The following is a 16,907-nucleotide window of genomic DNA, read 5'->3' as shown; positions in this document are numbered from 1 at the left end:
TATGTCATTAGAATCTTGATAGGAATAGCACTGAATCTATAAATTGCTTTGAGTAGTATGGACATTTTAATGATGTTAATTCTTTCTATCCATGAACACCTTATGTGCTTCCACATATTTATATCTTCTTCAGTTTCCTTCTTCAGTGTCTTATAATTTTCCGTGTACCGGTCTTTTACTTCCTTGGTTAGGTTTATATGTAGGTATTTTATTCTTTTTGAAGCAATTGCAAATGGGACTGTTTTCTTAATTTTCTTTGCTGTTAGTTTGTTATTGGCATATAAAAATGCAGCTGATTTCTGAATATTAATTTTGTATCCTGCTACTTTGATAAATTCGTTTTTCAGCTCTAGTAGTTTCTTGGTGGAATCTTTGGGGTCTTCCCGTCATCTATAAATAAAGAGTTTTACTTCTTTCTTACCATTTTGGATACCTTTTATTTATTCTTTTTGTCTGATAGCTGTGGCTAGGACTTCTAGTACTATGTTGAATAAGAGACATGAAAATGGACATTCCTGTCTTATTCTCATAGTAAAGTGAACACTTACAGTTTTTGCCCATTGAGCATGATGCTGGTGGTGGGTTTGTCATATATGGCCTTTATAATGTTTAGGTATATTTCCTCTATTCCCACTTTGCTGAGAGTTTATTTTATCATAAATGGGTACTGGGTTTTATCAAAAGCTTTTTCTGCATCTATTGATATGATCATGTGGTTTTTATCCTTCGTTTTGTTTATATGGTGAATCACATTTATTAATTCATAAATGTTGTACCAACATTCATTCCCAGAAAAAAATCCCACTTGATCATGGTGTATGATCTTTTTGATGCATTGCTAAGTTCGTTTTGCTAATATTTTGTTGAGGATTTAACATCTTTGTTCATCAAGTATATTGGCCTATAATTTTCTTTCTTTGTAGTGTCTTTATCTGGCTTTGGAATTAGGATAATGCTGGCCTCATAAAATGAGTTTGGAGCCTTCCCTCCTCTTGAATTTCATGAAATAGTTTGAGAAGGATAGATGTTCATTCTTTTTGGGATCTTTGGTAAAATTAACCTGTGAAGCCATCTGGTCTAGGTCTTTTGTTTGCTGGGAGGTTGTTTTTGTTTTTGTTTTTTTTATTAGTGCTTCAGTTTTGCTAGGTGTAATCTGTCTATTCAGATTCTCACATTCTTTCTGATTTAGTTTAGGAAAATTGTATGTTTCTAGGAATTTAGCCATTTCATCCAGGTTGTCCAGCTTGTTGGCATATAACTGTTCATAATATTTCCTTACAATCCTTTGTATTTTTTGATGTCAGTTGTTATTTATCCTCTTTCATTTCTGATTTTATTTATTTGGGTCCTTTCTCCTTTTTTATTGATAAGTCTGGTTAAAGGTTTGTCAATCTTGTTTATCTTTTCAAAGAACTGGCTTTGGATCTATTTATCTTTTTGTATCATTTCTTTAGACTCTGTTTAGTGTGTTTCTGCTCAAATCCTTATTATTTCCTTCCTTCTACTCACTTTGGGCTTTGTTTTGTTGTTCTTTTTCAAGTTCCTTTAAGTGTGAAGTTCAATTTGAACTTGTTCTTGTTTTTTGAGATAGGCCTGTAATGCTATGAATTTCCCTCTTAGGACTGCTTTCCCAGTGTCCCACAGATTTTGGGTTGTCGTGTCCTCATTTTCATTTGTTTCAAGGTATCTTTTGATTTCTTCCTTCATCTTGTTGACCCATTCATTGTTTAATAACATTTTATTTAGCTTCCATGTGTTTGCATATTTTTCACTGTTATTCTTGTGATTGGTTTCTAGTTTCATAGCATTGTGATCAGAGAAGATGCTTGATATGGTTTAAATCTTCTTAAATTTGTTAAGACTTGTTTTGTGTCCTAACATGTGGTCTATCCTAAAAAATGTTCCATGTGCACTTGAAAAGTATGTATATTCTGCTGCTTGGGGTGAAATGCTCTGAAAATACCGATTAAATCCAATTAATGTAGTGTTTCATTTAAGGCCGCTGTCTTCTTGTTGATTTTCTGCCTGGAAGATCTATCCATTGAAGTAAGTGGGGAGTTAAAATTCCCAACTGTGACTGTATTTCTGTCGCTCTCTCCCTTTATGTCCATCAAGAATTTCTTTACATATTTAGGTGCTCCTGTGTTGAGTGCATACATGTTTACGAGGGTTATTTCCTCTTGTTGGATTGTTCTCTTTATCATTATGTAGTGTCTTCCTTTGTCTCTTAATATAGCCTTTGTTTTAAAATCTATGTTGTCAGATATAAGTACTGCCCCAACCCAGCTTTTTTTTTTTTTGTTTTCCATTTGCGTGAAATATCTTTTTCTATCCCCTTTACTTTTAGTCAGTGTGTATCTTTCAATCTGAGATGGGTCTCTTGGAGGCAGCATATATATGGATCTTGTTTTCTTATCCATTGAGCTATCCTGTGTCTTGTTTGGAGCATTTAAGCCATTTACATTTAAGGTAGTTATTGATAGATATATATCTAGTGCCATTTTATTGTTAGACTGTTTTCCTGTTTTCTTCCTCTTTTTCTTTTTCTTCTCCTTTTCCTCCTTCTCCTTCTCTTTCTCTTTATTCTTCAAGCAAGCCCTTTAACATTTGTTGCAGTACTGGTTTGGTGTTAACAAACTCCTTTAGCTTTTTCTTGTCTAGGAAACTCCTTATTTCTTCTTTGATTTTAAATGATAGCCTTGCTGGGTAAAGCAGCATTGCTCTTCATCACCTTGAATGTTTCATGCTACTCCCTTCTGGCCTGAAATGTTTCTGTTGAGAAATCAAACACCAGCCTAATTGGTGCCTTTTTGTAGATAACTACCTTTTTCTCTTGAGGCTTTTAGGATTCTCTCCTTGTCTTTAAGACTTGTCATTTTCATTATGATATATCTTGCTGTATGCCTCTTTGGGTTAAAACTGTTTGGAACTCTTTGAGCTTCCTGGACTTGTGTGTCTTTTTCATTCACCAGATTAGGGAAGGTTTCAGTCATTATTTATTAAAGTAGGTTCTTGATCCTTTGCTTACTCTCTTCTCCTTCTAGTAGTCCCATGATGAGGATGTGGTTCTGCTTCATGTTGTCCAAAATATTTCTTAAGCTCTCTTCATTTTTTTAAAATTCTTTTTTCTTTTTTCTGCTCTGCCTGGGTGTTTTTTTTCTACCTTGTGTTCCAAAACACTGATTTGATCCTTTGTTTCATCTAATCTACTGTTTATTCCTTCCAGTGTATTATTTATTTCACATATTGCATTCTTAATTTCTGACTGGTCTTTTTTTTATGGTTTCTATGCCTATTTTCATGCTGTTGAGTAGCCTTATAATCATTACTCTAAACTCTCTGATAAATTGCTTACCTCCATTTCATGTAGTTCTGGAGAACTCTCTTTTTCTTACATTTGGAGTCTTTCCTTGTCTTCCCATTTTGGCTGCTTCTTTGTATTTTCCTCCTTAGTTGTTAAACTAATAAAGCTGTGATCAGCAGTCTGGCTTAAGTACCACAGGTTGAGGCAGAGTAATTCCTGTGGGGATGCTTTTGCTTCCCCTCTGGCTGATGCCATTCAGAGAGGAGTGCTCTGCCTGAGAGAATTGACTCCTGCAGTATGGAGTATGACTTAGCACAGGGATCCTGGTAGCTCTTCCTTCAGTTCTCTTCCCAGAGCCACCAGCCCCAGGCTCTCCTCAAGTGTCTCTAGTTCACTTGCCCTCCCACTGGAGCCCAGGGTAAGTGGCTGCAAGTGAAATTTTGTGCATTGGACCTTTAAGAGGCTCCCGGTGTCTCTAGCTGTTTCTCCCAGGCAGACAGAAAACCTGCTTCTTTTCACAGCTGGAGGTTATCTGTCTTTGTTTCCTCCTCTGGTGCTGTAGGTTGGGTCATCCAGCTTGGGGTTTAGACCCCACACTCATCAGGGGGAAGCCCCTGGCCACTGAAATATCCTTCTGGACTTTAGCTGCAGCCCATGGGAGCCCAACCAGCCCTCTCACACCTCCTCCACACTGCCTTCCAGTCTTGTGGTGACATGGTTTCTTCTGTCTATCCATGGTTATAAAGCTTCTCTCCAGCTAGTGTTCATTTGGTTATTCTGGATGACTTCTCTACAATTTAGTTGTAATTCCAGATTGGTCCTGGGAGGAGGTTAGTGTAGCTTCCACTTAGTCCTCTGCCATCTTGGATCTCAGTATATTCATTTTAAAATTAAAATAATACATGAAATATAATCTTAACAATTAAAGATCTTAAAAGTTAAATTTGGATAATTTTTATCTTAAAAGTTAAATTTGGATAATTTTTATATTGTTACATAGATTTTTATTTAAATAAATAAGTTTTTCTTTTAGGAGATAATATTTACCAAAAGGCTGTAAGAAGGAGAATAGCTTTAATTAATTTTTTAGAACCTTTTTGTAACTGATGATCATATATGTGAAAATAAAGTATAAATATGCTACTTTAAGAGACATTTGTATTTTAATGATGACATCTGACTTAAAAGAAACAAAAACATTGGAAAAGTCTCACTCAAGAATCTGTAGCCATTGTCCAAAAACCAAAATGCCATTTAAAGGAATTAGTACATGATGATTACCATTGCCACTTCAACATTAGTTTGAAATGTGTATTGTGAATGTTGTCCTGGTGGCATTTATTTTCAGAATAGAACTTGAAAGTATTCACAAATAAATTAGTATTGTTTTATTTTTTTCAAAGAAAAGCAATATAATGCTGCTGCTTTGACCTCATTTCTCCTCATTATCTTAATCTGTTCTAATCACATAGCCCAGTGCCTTTGCTGATCTTCAAACATGAAAAGAGTACTCTGCTGGCAATGCTTTATCACAAAGCCTGCTTCTTCATTTCATTCAGATAGCCACTTAAATGCTACCTCTTCAGAGAGGTTGTCTCTGTTAACTGTTTTAAATAGCAGCCTCCACTACTTTTTATCCTGTTACTTTGCTTTATCCTCATAGTATTTTTATAGATTAGGTATTTTTAGGCCTAATAGATTAGGTATTTTTGTTCATCTATTGATCGCCTATTGAGTATAAACTCTATGAGGGTAGAAACTTTGTCTTTCTTGTGCATTGCTGTATCTGTAAGTACTTAGAATGCTGCTTGTCTCATAGTAGGCAGTCAATAAATAGTTATTAAATGAATGAATGAATAAATATTTATTAAATAAGTAAAAATTAAAAATATGATTCTCCTACTCTTTCCCAAATCTGTTATTTAGTTTTCCAGGAACACATTTTTTTCTTTTCCAGTAAAATAAGTTAGTCTTCTGCCAGGGTAGCATTATATTTCAAAAGGAAATATTTGCAAATGCAATTGCAAGATTAGCTTTCTGAAAGGATGCTAGTGGTGTCTTCCTATTTCTTTATATATGAGCATATTCTTTATGAGCATTTTGTGAATGCTCATATATAAAGAATATGATGATGATTTGGATTTGACTATAGACAGATGATGTGGCTGATTGATATGTGAGATAAACTACCTGATTAAGTACTTAAACTTTTATATATTTTAATTACTCTATTAAAAGAACAGTATGTATTCTTAACTTTATTGTTATATTTAAAGAATAGTAAATATTGTTAATTTTACTGTTTAATTTGAAATATATGAGAGATAAGTATTTAAACATTCAACTTTTATGGGTCATTGCTTAATGCAATTTTGTATTTACTTTCCTGTCTGAGGTTGAGTTTTGTTGGATTCAGGAGGTCAGAGACCTTCTGATAATGTGTTAACTTCATGTAAGCACTCTTCTTATGCAAAACACTGGCTGCAGTTCATATGAACAGTACTCCCAAAGTGGTATAGTGTATAACTTGTACAAAAATCAAGAGGCCCTTCACTCCTACTGTTAGTTGATGAATCCTAAATCTGTGTCTCTGCTCATCCATTTTTTCTAGTTATTTGGTAAATTAAAATGCCTAGTGATGTCTTTACCAAGATGTTCCACAGATGCCTTCAGCATAAAGTGTCCAAAATCAGATTCATTCTTGTTAAACCACTTTTGGAACCTTATGGTGAGAGAAAAACTTTGACCGCCAATATTCCTCAACAGAGTGGTGGTATTTGGATGAATTTACCTCAGTTCCACATTATCAGCTTTTTAGGATCTCCGTTTATTGGGCTCCAGGAAGCAGATTTATGCTTAGAAAATTCACAGAAGATTGACGTATAGATCCGCATGGCAGTCTGTCACCAGAATTTTCTCCTGTAGGATTATGGTATTCAGCACTCACCATAGTCACTTGGACCTTAAAATAGTTTTGTTTGATTGTTTGTGCCTGAAATATGTCCCAGGGGAAATTATATATACCCTTTATCTCATGAATGATACTTCTAAGTATTTATCCTACAGAGATAGTTGCATAGGTATACAAAGATAAGCAATAGGGTATTTATAAACTTAACAGTGGTTACATCTATATATGGGTAATTATACTTTTCTATTTATTGTTATCTTATTTAATAATATAATAAACACTTATGCATCCACCATGCAATCCAAGGGTTAGAACAGTGTCAATAGCTTATGTCATTTATTTGTTCCTCCCCATACCATAATCTTTTTCTTCTACCTATAAAAAACTAGCTTTCTTTTAAAAAAATTTGTGGTAAATATACATAACATAAAATTTACCATTTTAAAGTGTACAGTTCTGTGGCATTAAGCATATCCACATTGTGTTGAAAACTAATCCCATAAAACAACTTTTTAATTGAGATATAGGTATGACTAAAGAATACTTTTTTTTTTACTTTGCTTATTTTATAAATTTAACAAAAAGTTATTATTCTCTATGTAATCCTCTAGGTCTTGTTTTTTCCATTCAGGATGATATCACCAAGATTTAGTGGGTTTTTTGTGTGTGTGTGAGCAAAATAAAATATTCCTGTGGCTTTTTGTTGTTCTTAAACTATAACCTAGATTTTTCCCCTGTGACCTACAAATCTCTGAATGATCTGAGGGTTTGTCCACCTCTCCAACGTCATTTTTACCTTGCTGCAGCCTTATCTCTGTACTTAGAGCTTCTTCCAAACTTTTTCCTGCCTGTAGGGCTTTGAATCATTTCATTCCTCTTCCTGTTCCTCACAGGGCTGGATTCTTCTCATGATTTGAGTTGTGTATAAAAGAGCACCTCATCAGAGAAGTCTTTCCTCACTTCATGAATTTGCAACCCTTCCCTCCTCCACACTGCTGATATGCTCCATCATTTTAATTGAATTTTATTTACTCAATATGTATCACTATCTGAAGTTATTTATTTACTTGTTTTTCTCTATCTGTGCCACATGGTTGGTAAGCCGCCTGAGAGCAGACCTTATGTTTACCATGAAACCCCAGAACTTAGAAAACCAGGTAGAGAGTTCAGTAAATGTTTGTTATATGAATTAAGCAGAAAAAATTTACAAAATTATTAGTATTAGCAAAAGATAAAACATGGAAATTACCTGGGTATCAACCAGGAGTTTAATGTTTAATAAATTTTCGTACGTCCAAACAATGAATGGTACAGTAGTAAGAGAAATGATATAAACATCCCAATAGGATATTCATAATAAAACAGACAATATAGTGACAACCAAACTTAGTATATAGGTATACATCAACAATTGTGTAGGAAGTAGTTTGGAAAATATACATCAAATTTAGTAAAGTTAGTTCTTGAAGGGGTATGGGATTGTGAAAGGCTTTGTTGTTTTAAACCTCATATACTTTGGAAGGCAATGTAACGTGATTTCCAGGGTTTTACTCTTGGCCCCACCACTTGTGCGACCTTGGGTAAGTTTCTTAATCTCTCTGCTCTGGACTGAATTGTATCCCCCACCCCACAAATTTGTGTGTTGAAGCCCTAACCCTCACAAGTGATAGCATTTGGAGATTTGGCTTTTGGGAGCCAATTAAGCTTAGATGAGGTCATGAGGGTAGGGCCTTGTGATAGAATTAGATCTAAAAAGACACCAAAGATCTCCCTCTCTCTCATGAGGACAAAGTGAGAAAGTGGCCAAATGCAAGGTAGGAAGAGGTTCTCACCAGACACTGACTGTTGGTGCCTTGATCTTGGACTTTCAGTCTCCAGGTTGTGAGAAAGTAAATTTCTGTTGTTTAAGCCACCCAGAGTATGGTATTTTATAATAGCAGCCCATGCTGACTAAGTCACTCTCTGTGCCTAAATGTTCTCCTCTGTAAATTGAGGAGAATAATTAATGCTTTTATAGTAAAGTGTTATGTTGATGATTGAATGATTTAAATGGTATGCAGAACATTTAGAATGATGCCAGGCACATAAAAAGTATTAAAACAGTGTTTGCTACTATTACATCATTCCTTTTGCCACACTGCTTGTTAGAATATTTTAAGACAGCAGTTCTTACCTTAGCAAGCATCAGAACGGCCTGTGGAGTCCTGTTGTAACAGCAGTTGTTGAACCTTACGCCCCCCCACCCCCAGTTTCTGATGCAGTAGATGTGGGTTGGGGGTCAGTGTTTTACATTTCTAACAGGTGCCCAGATGATGTTTATGTGGCTGATCCTTAGTTCAGACTTTGAGAACAGCTCTGCTTAAAGCAGTATGTGTTCACATTTTACTTGTGTATCCTATATTTTTATAATTGAAACAGTATTTTGGGTTGAAGGAGTTAATACTGTTTCTTGCTTTGAGTAGTTTCAATTCACCAGCTCTTTTTTTCCCCCAAATATGTCTAAACCTGTATTATTTGCTTCAGTAGAGACATTGCATTTTCTACTTATTTATATTATTTAACAGGAAACTGACTTTATTTGGTTTTCTTTTATACACATAAAAGTATGAAACCATGGAAAAGAAATCCTTTTTTAAATCTTTTTAGTTTTAATTTTTTTGCTGAGACTTTGTTTTTGTCATTTGTTTCACAGATATTCCTAATTGCTCATTGAAGTTTTCAAAAAAATTATGACTGCTTTCAAATTCTGTCAAATCTCTCCAGCATCTGTGTCATCTCAATATTAGTGACTGTTGCCTTTTTCTCATTTGAGATTGTCCTGGTGCTTGGTACGATGTGTGATTTTTTTAATTATATTGTGAACACTTTGATATTATGACCCTAGGTCTTATTTATGTCCATGTGTTAGCCATGGGGGTAGAGACTGTTGCCAGGTAAAGGTCCACATTCCGCATGCTGGAATGCGTTGGAGTGGGGGCTTATTACTGGACTGCGGCCCTCTAGGTCTCTGCTGACACCTCACTGGCTATGAGGGGGAGGGAGCTCCTTGCTACTGCTTTCCTTTTGGCCTCCGCTGACACCACAGTTGGTGGGGGCACCACTGGACTGGGGTTAGTGCCCCCACCTCTATCTTCTCTGATGCCATTCCATGTGTGGGGTGAGTAGGGGGACAGAGCACCTCTTTACAGCCGGCTGAGAGTGGAGACCCAGCCTCCCCACAGCCTGTGCAGGTGGGGCGGGACTGCTGTTTGTTTTCACCCAAGTAGGGCAATTACTGGTTTTGACTAAAGAGAGCAGCTGTTCTTGCAGCATTTTTTTTGTCAGCTCCTTTGTCTTTCTGGCTCTAACACCTAGTCAAGGATACATGAGTCAAAAATAAAACCCAGGAAACACTGCCGTATAGTTCCTCCCATCCTGAAGTTCCCAGCCTGTCTGCATTCTTCTATGCACCTTTCAGTCTCTATGTATCATATTCAGGGTTTTTTAGCAGTACTTAGCAGAAAGTGGAGAGAACTATACTCTCTTTTAAAAATAAGATTTTATTATATAATTTTAATTAATTCCTAGCAAAAAAAAAAAAGTTTTCTCATCTTTGAAACAAACTTTCTTGGCTTGTGGATATTAAAATATCCCACAATAAAGAAAATAGAATATTATAAACCATTAAAAAGATATGGACATGAAAAGAGATTCACAATGTAATATTTGAAAAACAGGTTGCAAAATAATATCTTTGATATCACTTATGTAAAGGTGTGTATAAAAGTATATTTGCATAGAGGAAGATTTGGAATGATATAAAGGGATATGTCTCTCGGAAGATAGACTTTTGAGTGTACATTTTCTGCTTTTTGCTCTTTGAGCCTTTTAATCCTTTTGTAGGAAACATTGATTTTTGTAATAAGAATAAAACATAAGTTATGTTACTTACACTGCATAAAAATATATTTCATAGTATTTTTTTTCTCATTGAGATATTATAATTTTAAAATTTGTTTTCAGAGTTTATAATCAACTTAAGCATCTGGGATCATTGTATTTTATATATTACAGGTTCCTCTACCTGGCATGAAATGGGTAGATAATCACAAAGGTGTTTTTAATGTTGAAGTTGTTGCTGTTTCATCTGTCCATACACAAGTGAGTGAGTTTTAATAATTTTTATGATCAAATTTGCATGAATTAAACATATTGTCTAGTATTAAATCAGCTTTGTTATCTGCTAAGACTTATGGGACTATAAGACAATTAAAATGTATAGATTTAGAAGTTACTTTTTATCAACTAAATGTTAATGTCAACAAAAGCAAATAAAAAAATATTTTACTTTTCAAAATGTTATTGACTTCATTTTGAACAATTAAATAATGTTTGCCCCTGAGTTTCTGGTACATAGCAGTACTTTAGAGTTTAAAAAGCATCATCCAACATATTTTATTTCTCATAGAGTCAGGTATTTCAAATGGAAAGAGTTCTTAAGAATTATTTACTCCATATTCTTCCCTGTATTTCTCGAATATGCCAAGCTCTCCTTAAAGCCTTTACATTTGCTCTCTCTCTAGGTGGAACGCTTTTCCTCCCCACATGCCTTTCACGTCTCTTCATTAAGACTTCCTCTTTCCTCAGAGAGGCCTTCTCTGGTGACTCTTAAACATAGCCCCATGATCCCATATCATCTTTCCCTGCACTTACCACTGCCTTTTGCTATAGTGCACTCTCCCACTCTCGTTTTCTCTCACTCTTTCTGGGTGTCTCTGTGTGTGTACATACACATACATACCTATATACATATGCATTTGTTCATTGGTTCTCTCTCCCGTCAGACTGTAAGTTTCGTGAGGTCAGGGATGTTGTTACCTGTCAAGGAAAGAGACTCCCCTTCAAGGACCTTACAATAAAGGGGAAATTAAAAATAATTACAATACAGTAAAATTAGTAATATGTTAGACATATGAACTAAATCAATTTCAGAGGAAAGAGTTGTTTGTTTTGCTGGGAACTGAGGTGTTGCATTGATAAGTAGGCATTTACCATACCAACAGAGAAGGTGGGCAAGTCACAAGATATAAAACAAGTGCTAAGAGACAGTGATCTGTTTAAGGATGAGCAAGTAATCTAGTGTGGGTGCAAATTAAAGTGGGAAATCATGGTAGGTGAGAATAGAAGACCAGGCTGGTAACAGGTTATAAAGGAACTTGAATGCTTTAGAGTTTAGAGTCCAGGTAGATGGTGACTTCTAACCTAAATAGGAAACATGAGAGGAGTAAGTTTCGGAGCACACTACAGGAGAGCAGTTGTGGAGCCATAATGAGTTTATTTTTGAGTCTGTTGAGTTTAACATGCCTATGCACTTCAGATAAAGGTGTCCTATAGGCAATTGTAATGAGTTTGATGTCTAGGATTGGAGGTAACAGAAGAAATGTGATAGTTAAAACTGTACTGGTGAATGTGGTTTTCCAGGGAGAAAATGTTGAGTGGGAAAAGGCAGGTGTTTAAGATGAAATTCAGGGGTTCTCCAGCTTGAAAGGGGGAGGGCTGGTTTGCAGGGATTCCCAAGGCCCCCTCAAACTCAGTGATCTTTTTAAAAACAGGACTCTGCATATAGTCATTTTCACAACTATGATTTATTTTAGGGAAATACATACAGCAAAATTGGCTAAGATAAAAGAAGTTAAGTCCAGAGGGAACAAGGTGCAAGCTTCCAAGAGTCATTCCCTAGTGGCATCACATAGGTCAAGTTGATGTTGTCTATAAGGGAAGCTCATCAGAGACTCAGTTCCCAGGGTTTTTACCATGGTCTTGTCACGTAGGCACCCTCTGCCTAACACATACCAAAATTCTTGATTTCCAGAAGGAAAGCAGGGGTTCAGCATACATCATATTGGTTACACGAACAGTTTAGGCATCCCTATCAGTAGGAGCCCTCCTGAAATCCAAGTTCCCAAGTGCCAGCCAAGGGCTACCCTTGTGAGCAGGCCTTTCAAATTAAGCTTTTCCTTGCTAGCTCTTTTCTGCACAGTGAGATAGGGAAAAATAGGAAGACAAAAATAGGAAGACATTTCTATACTATGTTTTAGAACTTTAACTAGAAAACATTTTGTGGGGGGAGTACACAGGTAGATCCCAGTTAAAAAATGGCTCCCGTGGAGTTCTTCCTCTCCTGTTACTGAATATGTCCTATGTTTCCTGTAGTCCTCACTCTTCTGATAATAAGATTGACATTTTACTATACAGTTGAATCATATTCTTTCCCTTAATAGAAGTATTCTTAGTAACGCATTACATATCTTCTGAAGTATACAAAAACATTATTTTTCAAGCTTTATTTTACTATTTTATTCTCTTTTTAGAGTTGGTAGTACTCTAGAAAAACCTAATTAGATGTTACTCCTAAATGTGTTTTTATGGAGGCAGATGATATATGTGTTGATTTTTTTGTGACAAAGAAGGATTTGGGGCAAAATACGTTACAGAGATGACTTAGAAGCTCCGGAATGCAGGGGAAGAATAAAGTGGCAGTCCACTGGGTAGCACCCTGGCCTTCGCAGTCCTGGTGACTAATACGCAAAAGTTGATAAATTTTATAACTACATAAAACAATGTCATCATTTATTATAATCTTTTTTAGAGGGTCAATTAAAGACAATAAATGTTTCTTGTGGTATTTTATACCTTGTTTATAGATCTTTGAACTTACTGGGTATATAGTAGAACTCCACAGAATTATTGTTTACTCATTTAAAATGTACATAACAAATTAGAACAATATTAGAATTATATATGTGATGCTGTTCAGCATTGTTACCTTTTCTTAAAGTGTATTTTTATTGTTAAGTAAGTGAAAGTCTTCCCAGAGTGCCAACAGACTTTTGGTCACATCTCACTGGATAGAACTATAGCACGTGGTCATCTCTAGGTATAATGGAGGCTGGGAGAATAGAATAAGAATGTGTTTGGGGACTGGGCACTTACTACTTTTAAGAGGACTGGTTCTGTTAGTGTAAAGGAGGTTAAATAGTAGTCAGGATTTAGTCAGGAGGTGGAAACTGCCAGTATTTTGAATGGAGAAAATTTATATGTAAGTAATTGTTAACTAGGTTAAAGGTGATTCACTACTAAATGGGGTAAAAGAGAATTCTATGATTATAACAGAGATAGCAAGTGCAGAAGATGATAAGGAAGCAGCTTAGAAACCTTTAGAAGGATGCTGAAGGCTCAGAATCAGACCTCTGAATCAGACGGCTTCTGCAGGAGCACGCGCTTGCTGTGCCGTGGTCTCGAAGGAGCTGGGTGAGGGCACCTGGTGGGGAACTACGATGGCCGCCAGTCCTCTGGTGAACGCTGCTGCCCAGTCCTCACCTCTGAGCCATGGCATTCTCATCTCCTGGTCACCAGCAGAAAAAATAAAAGGAAGAGGAAAAGTCCCTGCCAACTCTTCAGGCCAGGCAGCTTACACAGCTTCCCCTACCTCTGTTGTCAGAGCCTAACTGCAGGCCGCCTGACAAAAGAGAAATGCAGTTTGAAGAGTCCAGCTCCAGTGCTACAAATGTGGCTAAGTAGGTGGGTTGTGAATGGAGCTGAGAGACAATAAATTAATAAACGGGCAAAGGTAGGTTACTAACAAACCTATCACAATAGTGAGTTTAAAACAGTAACGCAGACTCATACTGGGAAAAACGAGACTTAATTAATATCAATGGATTTCTTGAGAAGTCAGTAGTATTTGAAGTGGCTACCTTACAATAATAATTGAAAATACAGGATGGGGCAAAATTAGGCTTTCAGTTGTGAGTATGTGAAACACGGAGTCTATTCTTGTATTATTATTTATTAATTATTGTATTATTTTTTACATGAACAATTGTAAACCTACTTGTGCCCCACCCTGTAGATGTAGTGTTGAATTTGGAAACAATGCTTGTATATACTGGTATGCACTTTTTTGTATTATCAATTAATATGAGATGTTTTATTAGTGGTTCATAGTTTGGGGAATTTAGAGTTATAATTGTGTAGTGCTTTTGCTTATTCTTTGTTTTAGGATCCTTATCTTGACAAGTTTTTTGCTCTGGTAAATGCTTTGGATGAACACATGTTCCCAGTCCGAATTGGAGACATGCGAATCATGGAAAATAACTTAGAAAATGAATTGAAGAGTAGTATTTCAGCATTGAATTCATCTCAGTTGGAACCAGTGGTCCGATTTCTTCATCTTCTGCTTGATAAACTGATACTTTTAGTTGTTAGACCTCCTGTCATTGCTGGCCAAATAGGTAATTTACTTATGTTTGGGATCATAAAATTTATAATTTGGTGTTTCTAACTTTTGCAGAAATAGAACCATAAATCCTGTTTGCTATCTATAAGGACTATGTTTGATTTTGGTGATGGTGGTGGTGGGGTTGTTATTTACTTGTTTCTAATGTCAAAAATATTGTACTTTTGTTTTTTATAAAATATGCCAAATAGACTTCTACTCAAATTATGAAAATACATGTATTTACTCACCAAGTATATTTTAAGCACTTAACTGTGTACCCAGACACTGATAGGCACTGTCCAAGGTTCCTGGTTTTAAGGATCTCACAGACTAGTTAGGAAAATAGCCAAACATAAATCATGTTACATTTATATGACATATAATACACCTAGTTTACATTTTCACTCACCTGGTATTCTCTATTTCATACAGCTGTTCTTTCCTTCATTAACTCAAATCTCTACATTCTTTTTTTTCTTCTGTGTCTAGAAGGAGAGGTATTCTTGTTTCCCATCCTTTTCCGAAGATTTATTCCTTTGCTTTTGCTACATCTTCCACCTGAATCTTGCAAAGTTGTTGAACTTATAAGAAATTTTAGCTAACCTGTTCTAGAAATTCTGTGTTAAGTGGGAGAGGAGTATTCAATGCCTTGGGGCTTTTTTAGGGGAGACTTGTAAGTAGAGGTAATTCTAGGGTGGAACATTTAAAGGTGAGTAGGAGTTTGATAGGTAAATAACTAGTTCGGAGAGATGAAACAGCATGTGCATAATACACAGGTGACCCTGGAAATGTTTACACGTAATTATAAATTAGAAGGTTGGGGATTAGAGAAGATAAGTGGTGGGGGTGATAAAGCCTCCCCCACCTAAGGGGGGTGTGACATTTCAGATAATTGGGACTATGATCCCATAAAGAATCAATAGCCTTTGAATGGTCTGGTCTTAATTAGGGAGGTAACGTGACCCACTTTGGCTTTCATAAAGATGACTGTATTACATGGAAAAGGGTTAAAAGTGGGAAAATCTGGAGTCAGGGAAACAAATTGGGAATCTTGTAGTGTTTCATAGAAAACCTGTGTGGTCCTGAAGAAAGATGGTAGGGTGGAGAAGAGAAGATGGATTAAGAGATATTGTGGAGTACCATTACAGTAGTCGTAGGAGAAGATTTTAAGGAAAAGATGTTAACATTGTTGTAGAATCTATAAGTAAAATAATAATAACAATAGTAATGAATATTTGCATAGCACTTACTCTGCACCAGGAATAGTGCTGTGTGCTTTATTTATAGTAATGTATGAAATCCTCACACATCTGTGTATAGGTATCATTAGTGCCACCATTTCATGAATGAATAAAGTAATGAGCATAATACTTTTAAAAAGTTGCCAAACTCAAGCAACTGACTTCAAAGTCCTACTCTTTTCTACTATATCAGTGATTTTCCACCTTTTCCATCTCATGGCACACATAAACTAATTACTAAAAATCTGTGGCACACGAAAATTTTTTTTTTTTTGCCTATCTGACAAAAAAAAAATAGATATAATATTGATTCATTGACACCAGATGGCTATTAGTGTGTAGGTTGTTGTCATTTTCTTTTTTTTCAATTTCTAAGGGAAAAGAATTCAGTGCCCCCGAGTAAATATTCAGGTATTGCATGTTTTAAAAAATTTCGTGACACACTGGTTGAAATTTGCTATACTATACTTAAGAAGAGTCAACTGGTGAAAATAACAAGAATAGTTTTAGTCAGATAGTGAAAATAAAAACCAGATTACAAAGAATGAAGCAGTCAACAATAGATGATGAGAAGAATACAAACAGCGTATACTATATCCTTTGAAAGTATTTATTTAGATGAGGAAGCAAGGTTGATTAGGGAATAAGAATGGAGAGAATTGAGGATGTTTAAATGCTTTGGAGAAATAGTTGTGGGGAAGGGGTGAGAAAAATTAAGATAGAGGAAAGTGAGCAGGTCTAATCAATGAAGCAAGCCTGTGGGACAAAAGTGAAGATGGCTAGATCATTCTTGTGTGAGAGAGGAAAACTGCTTCCTTTGGAAAGGAGGTAAAAATGCTTTGATTATGATAAATTTGTAGGAAAAACTTGAGGACTTTTATGCTTTATACATTTCTTCTGAGAGGTAAAAAACAAGACTGCTGAATAGAGAGTAAGGTGGACCTGCGTTTTGAAGATCCTGGTGGTTTGGAATCGTTACTGTGAGGAAAGGGGAATTAACCAGGAACACTAGTAGGACTGCTAAACCCCACTTAGGTTTCTCTGCTTCTACTCTCTATCTCTTTCTCTTCTATTTCAATATACATATAGGTAAATCTTTCTAAAATGACCACTTTACCTGATTATTCCACTTTTAGGAAACTTAATTGGCCTCAAATATTGGTTCATATTTTCCCATCTTAATTAAATAAA

General features: G+C 35.7%; 1 protein-coding gene across 8 annotated transcripts in view; it reads left to right on the top strand.

The window, feature by feature from the left end:
• Positions 1–16,907, top strand: part of DOCK7 (dedicator of cytokinesis 7) — a 198,004-nt gene that overhangs the window by 103,926 nt on the left and 77,171 nt on the right. For all 8 annotated transcript variants that reach the window (XM_054574129.1, XM_054574119.1, XM_054574110.1 and 5 more), the window contains exons 19-20: positions 10,269–10,355; positions 14,257–14,488. In XM_054574129.1, coding sequence (XP_054430104.1) covers positions 10,269–10,355; positions 14,257–14,488 — 319 coding nt within the window. The remainder of the gene's footprint in view (positions 1–10,268; positions 10,356–14,256; positions 14,489–16,907) is intronic.

The sequence above is a fragment of the Pteronotus mesoamericanus genome, unplaced genomic scaffold (assembly GCF_021234165.1).
Source record: "Pteronotus mesoamericanus isolate MK-2021 breed Mesoamerican mustached bat unplaced genomic scaffold, CSHL_Meso_final contig_105, whole genome shotgun sequence".
Lineage (NCBI taxonomy): Eukaryota > Metazoa > Chordata > Mammalia > Chiroptera > Mormoopidae > Pteronotus > Pteronotus mesoamericanus.
Note: the sequence above shows the minus strand (reverse complement) of the source record. Positions and strands in the feature narration are given on the sequence as shown.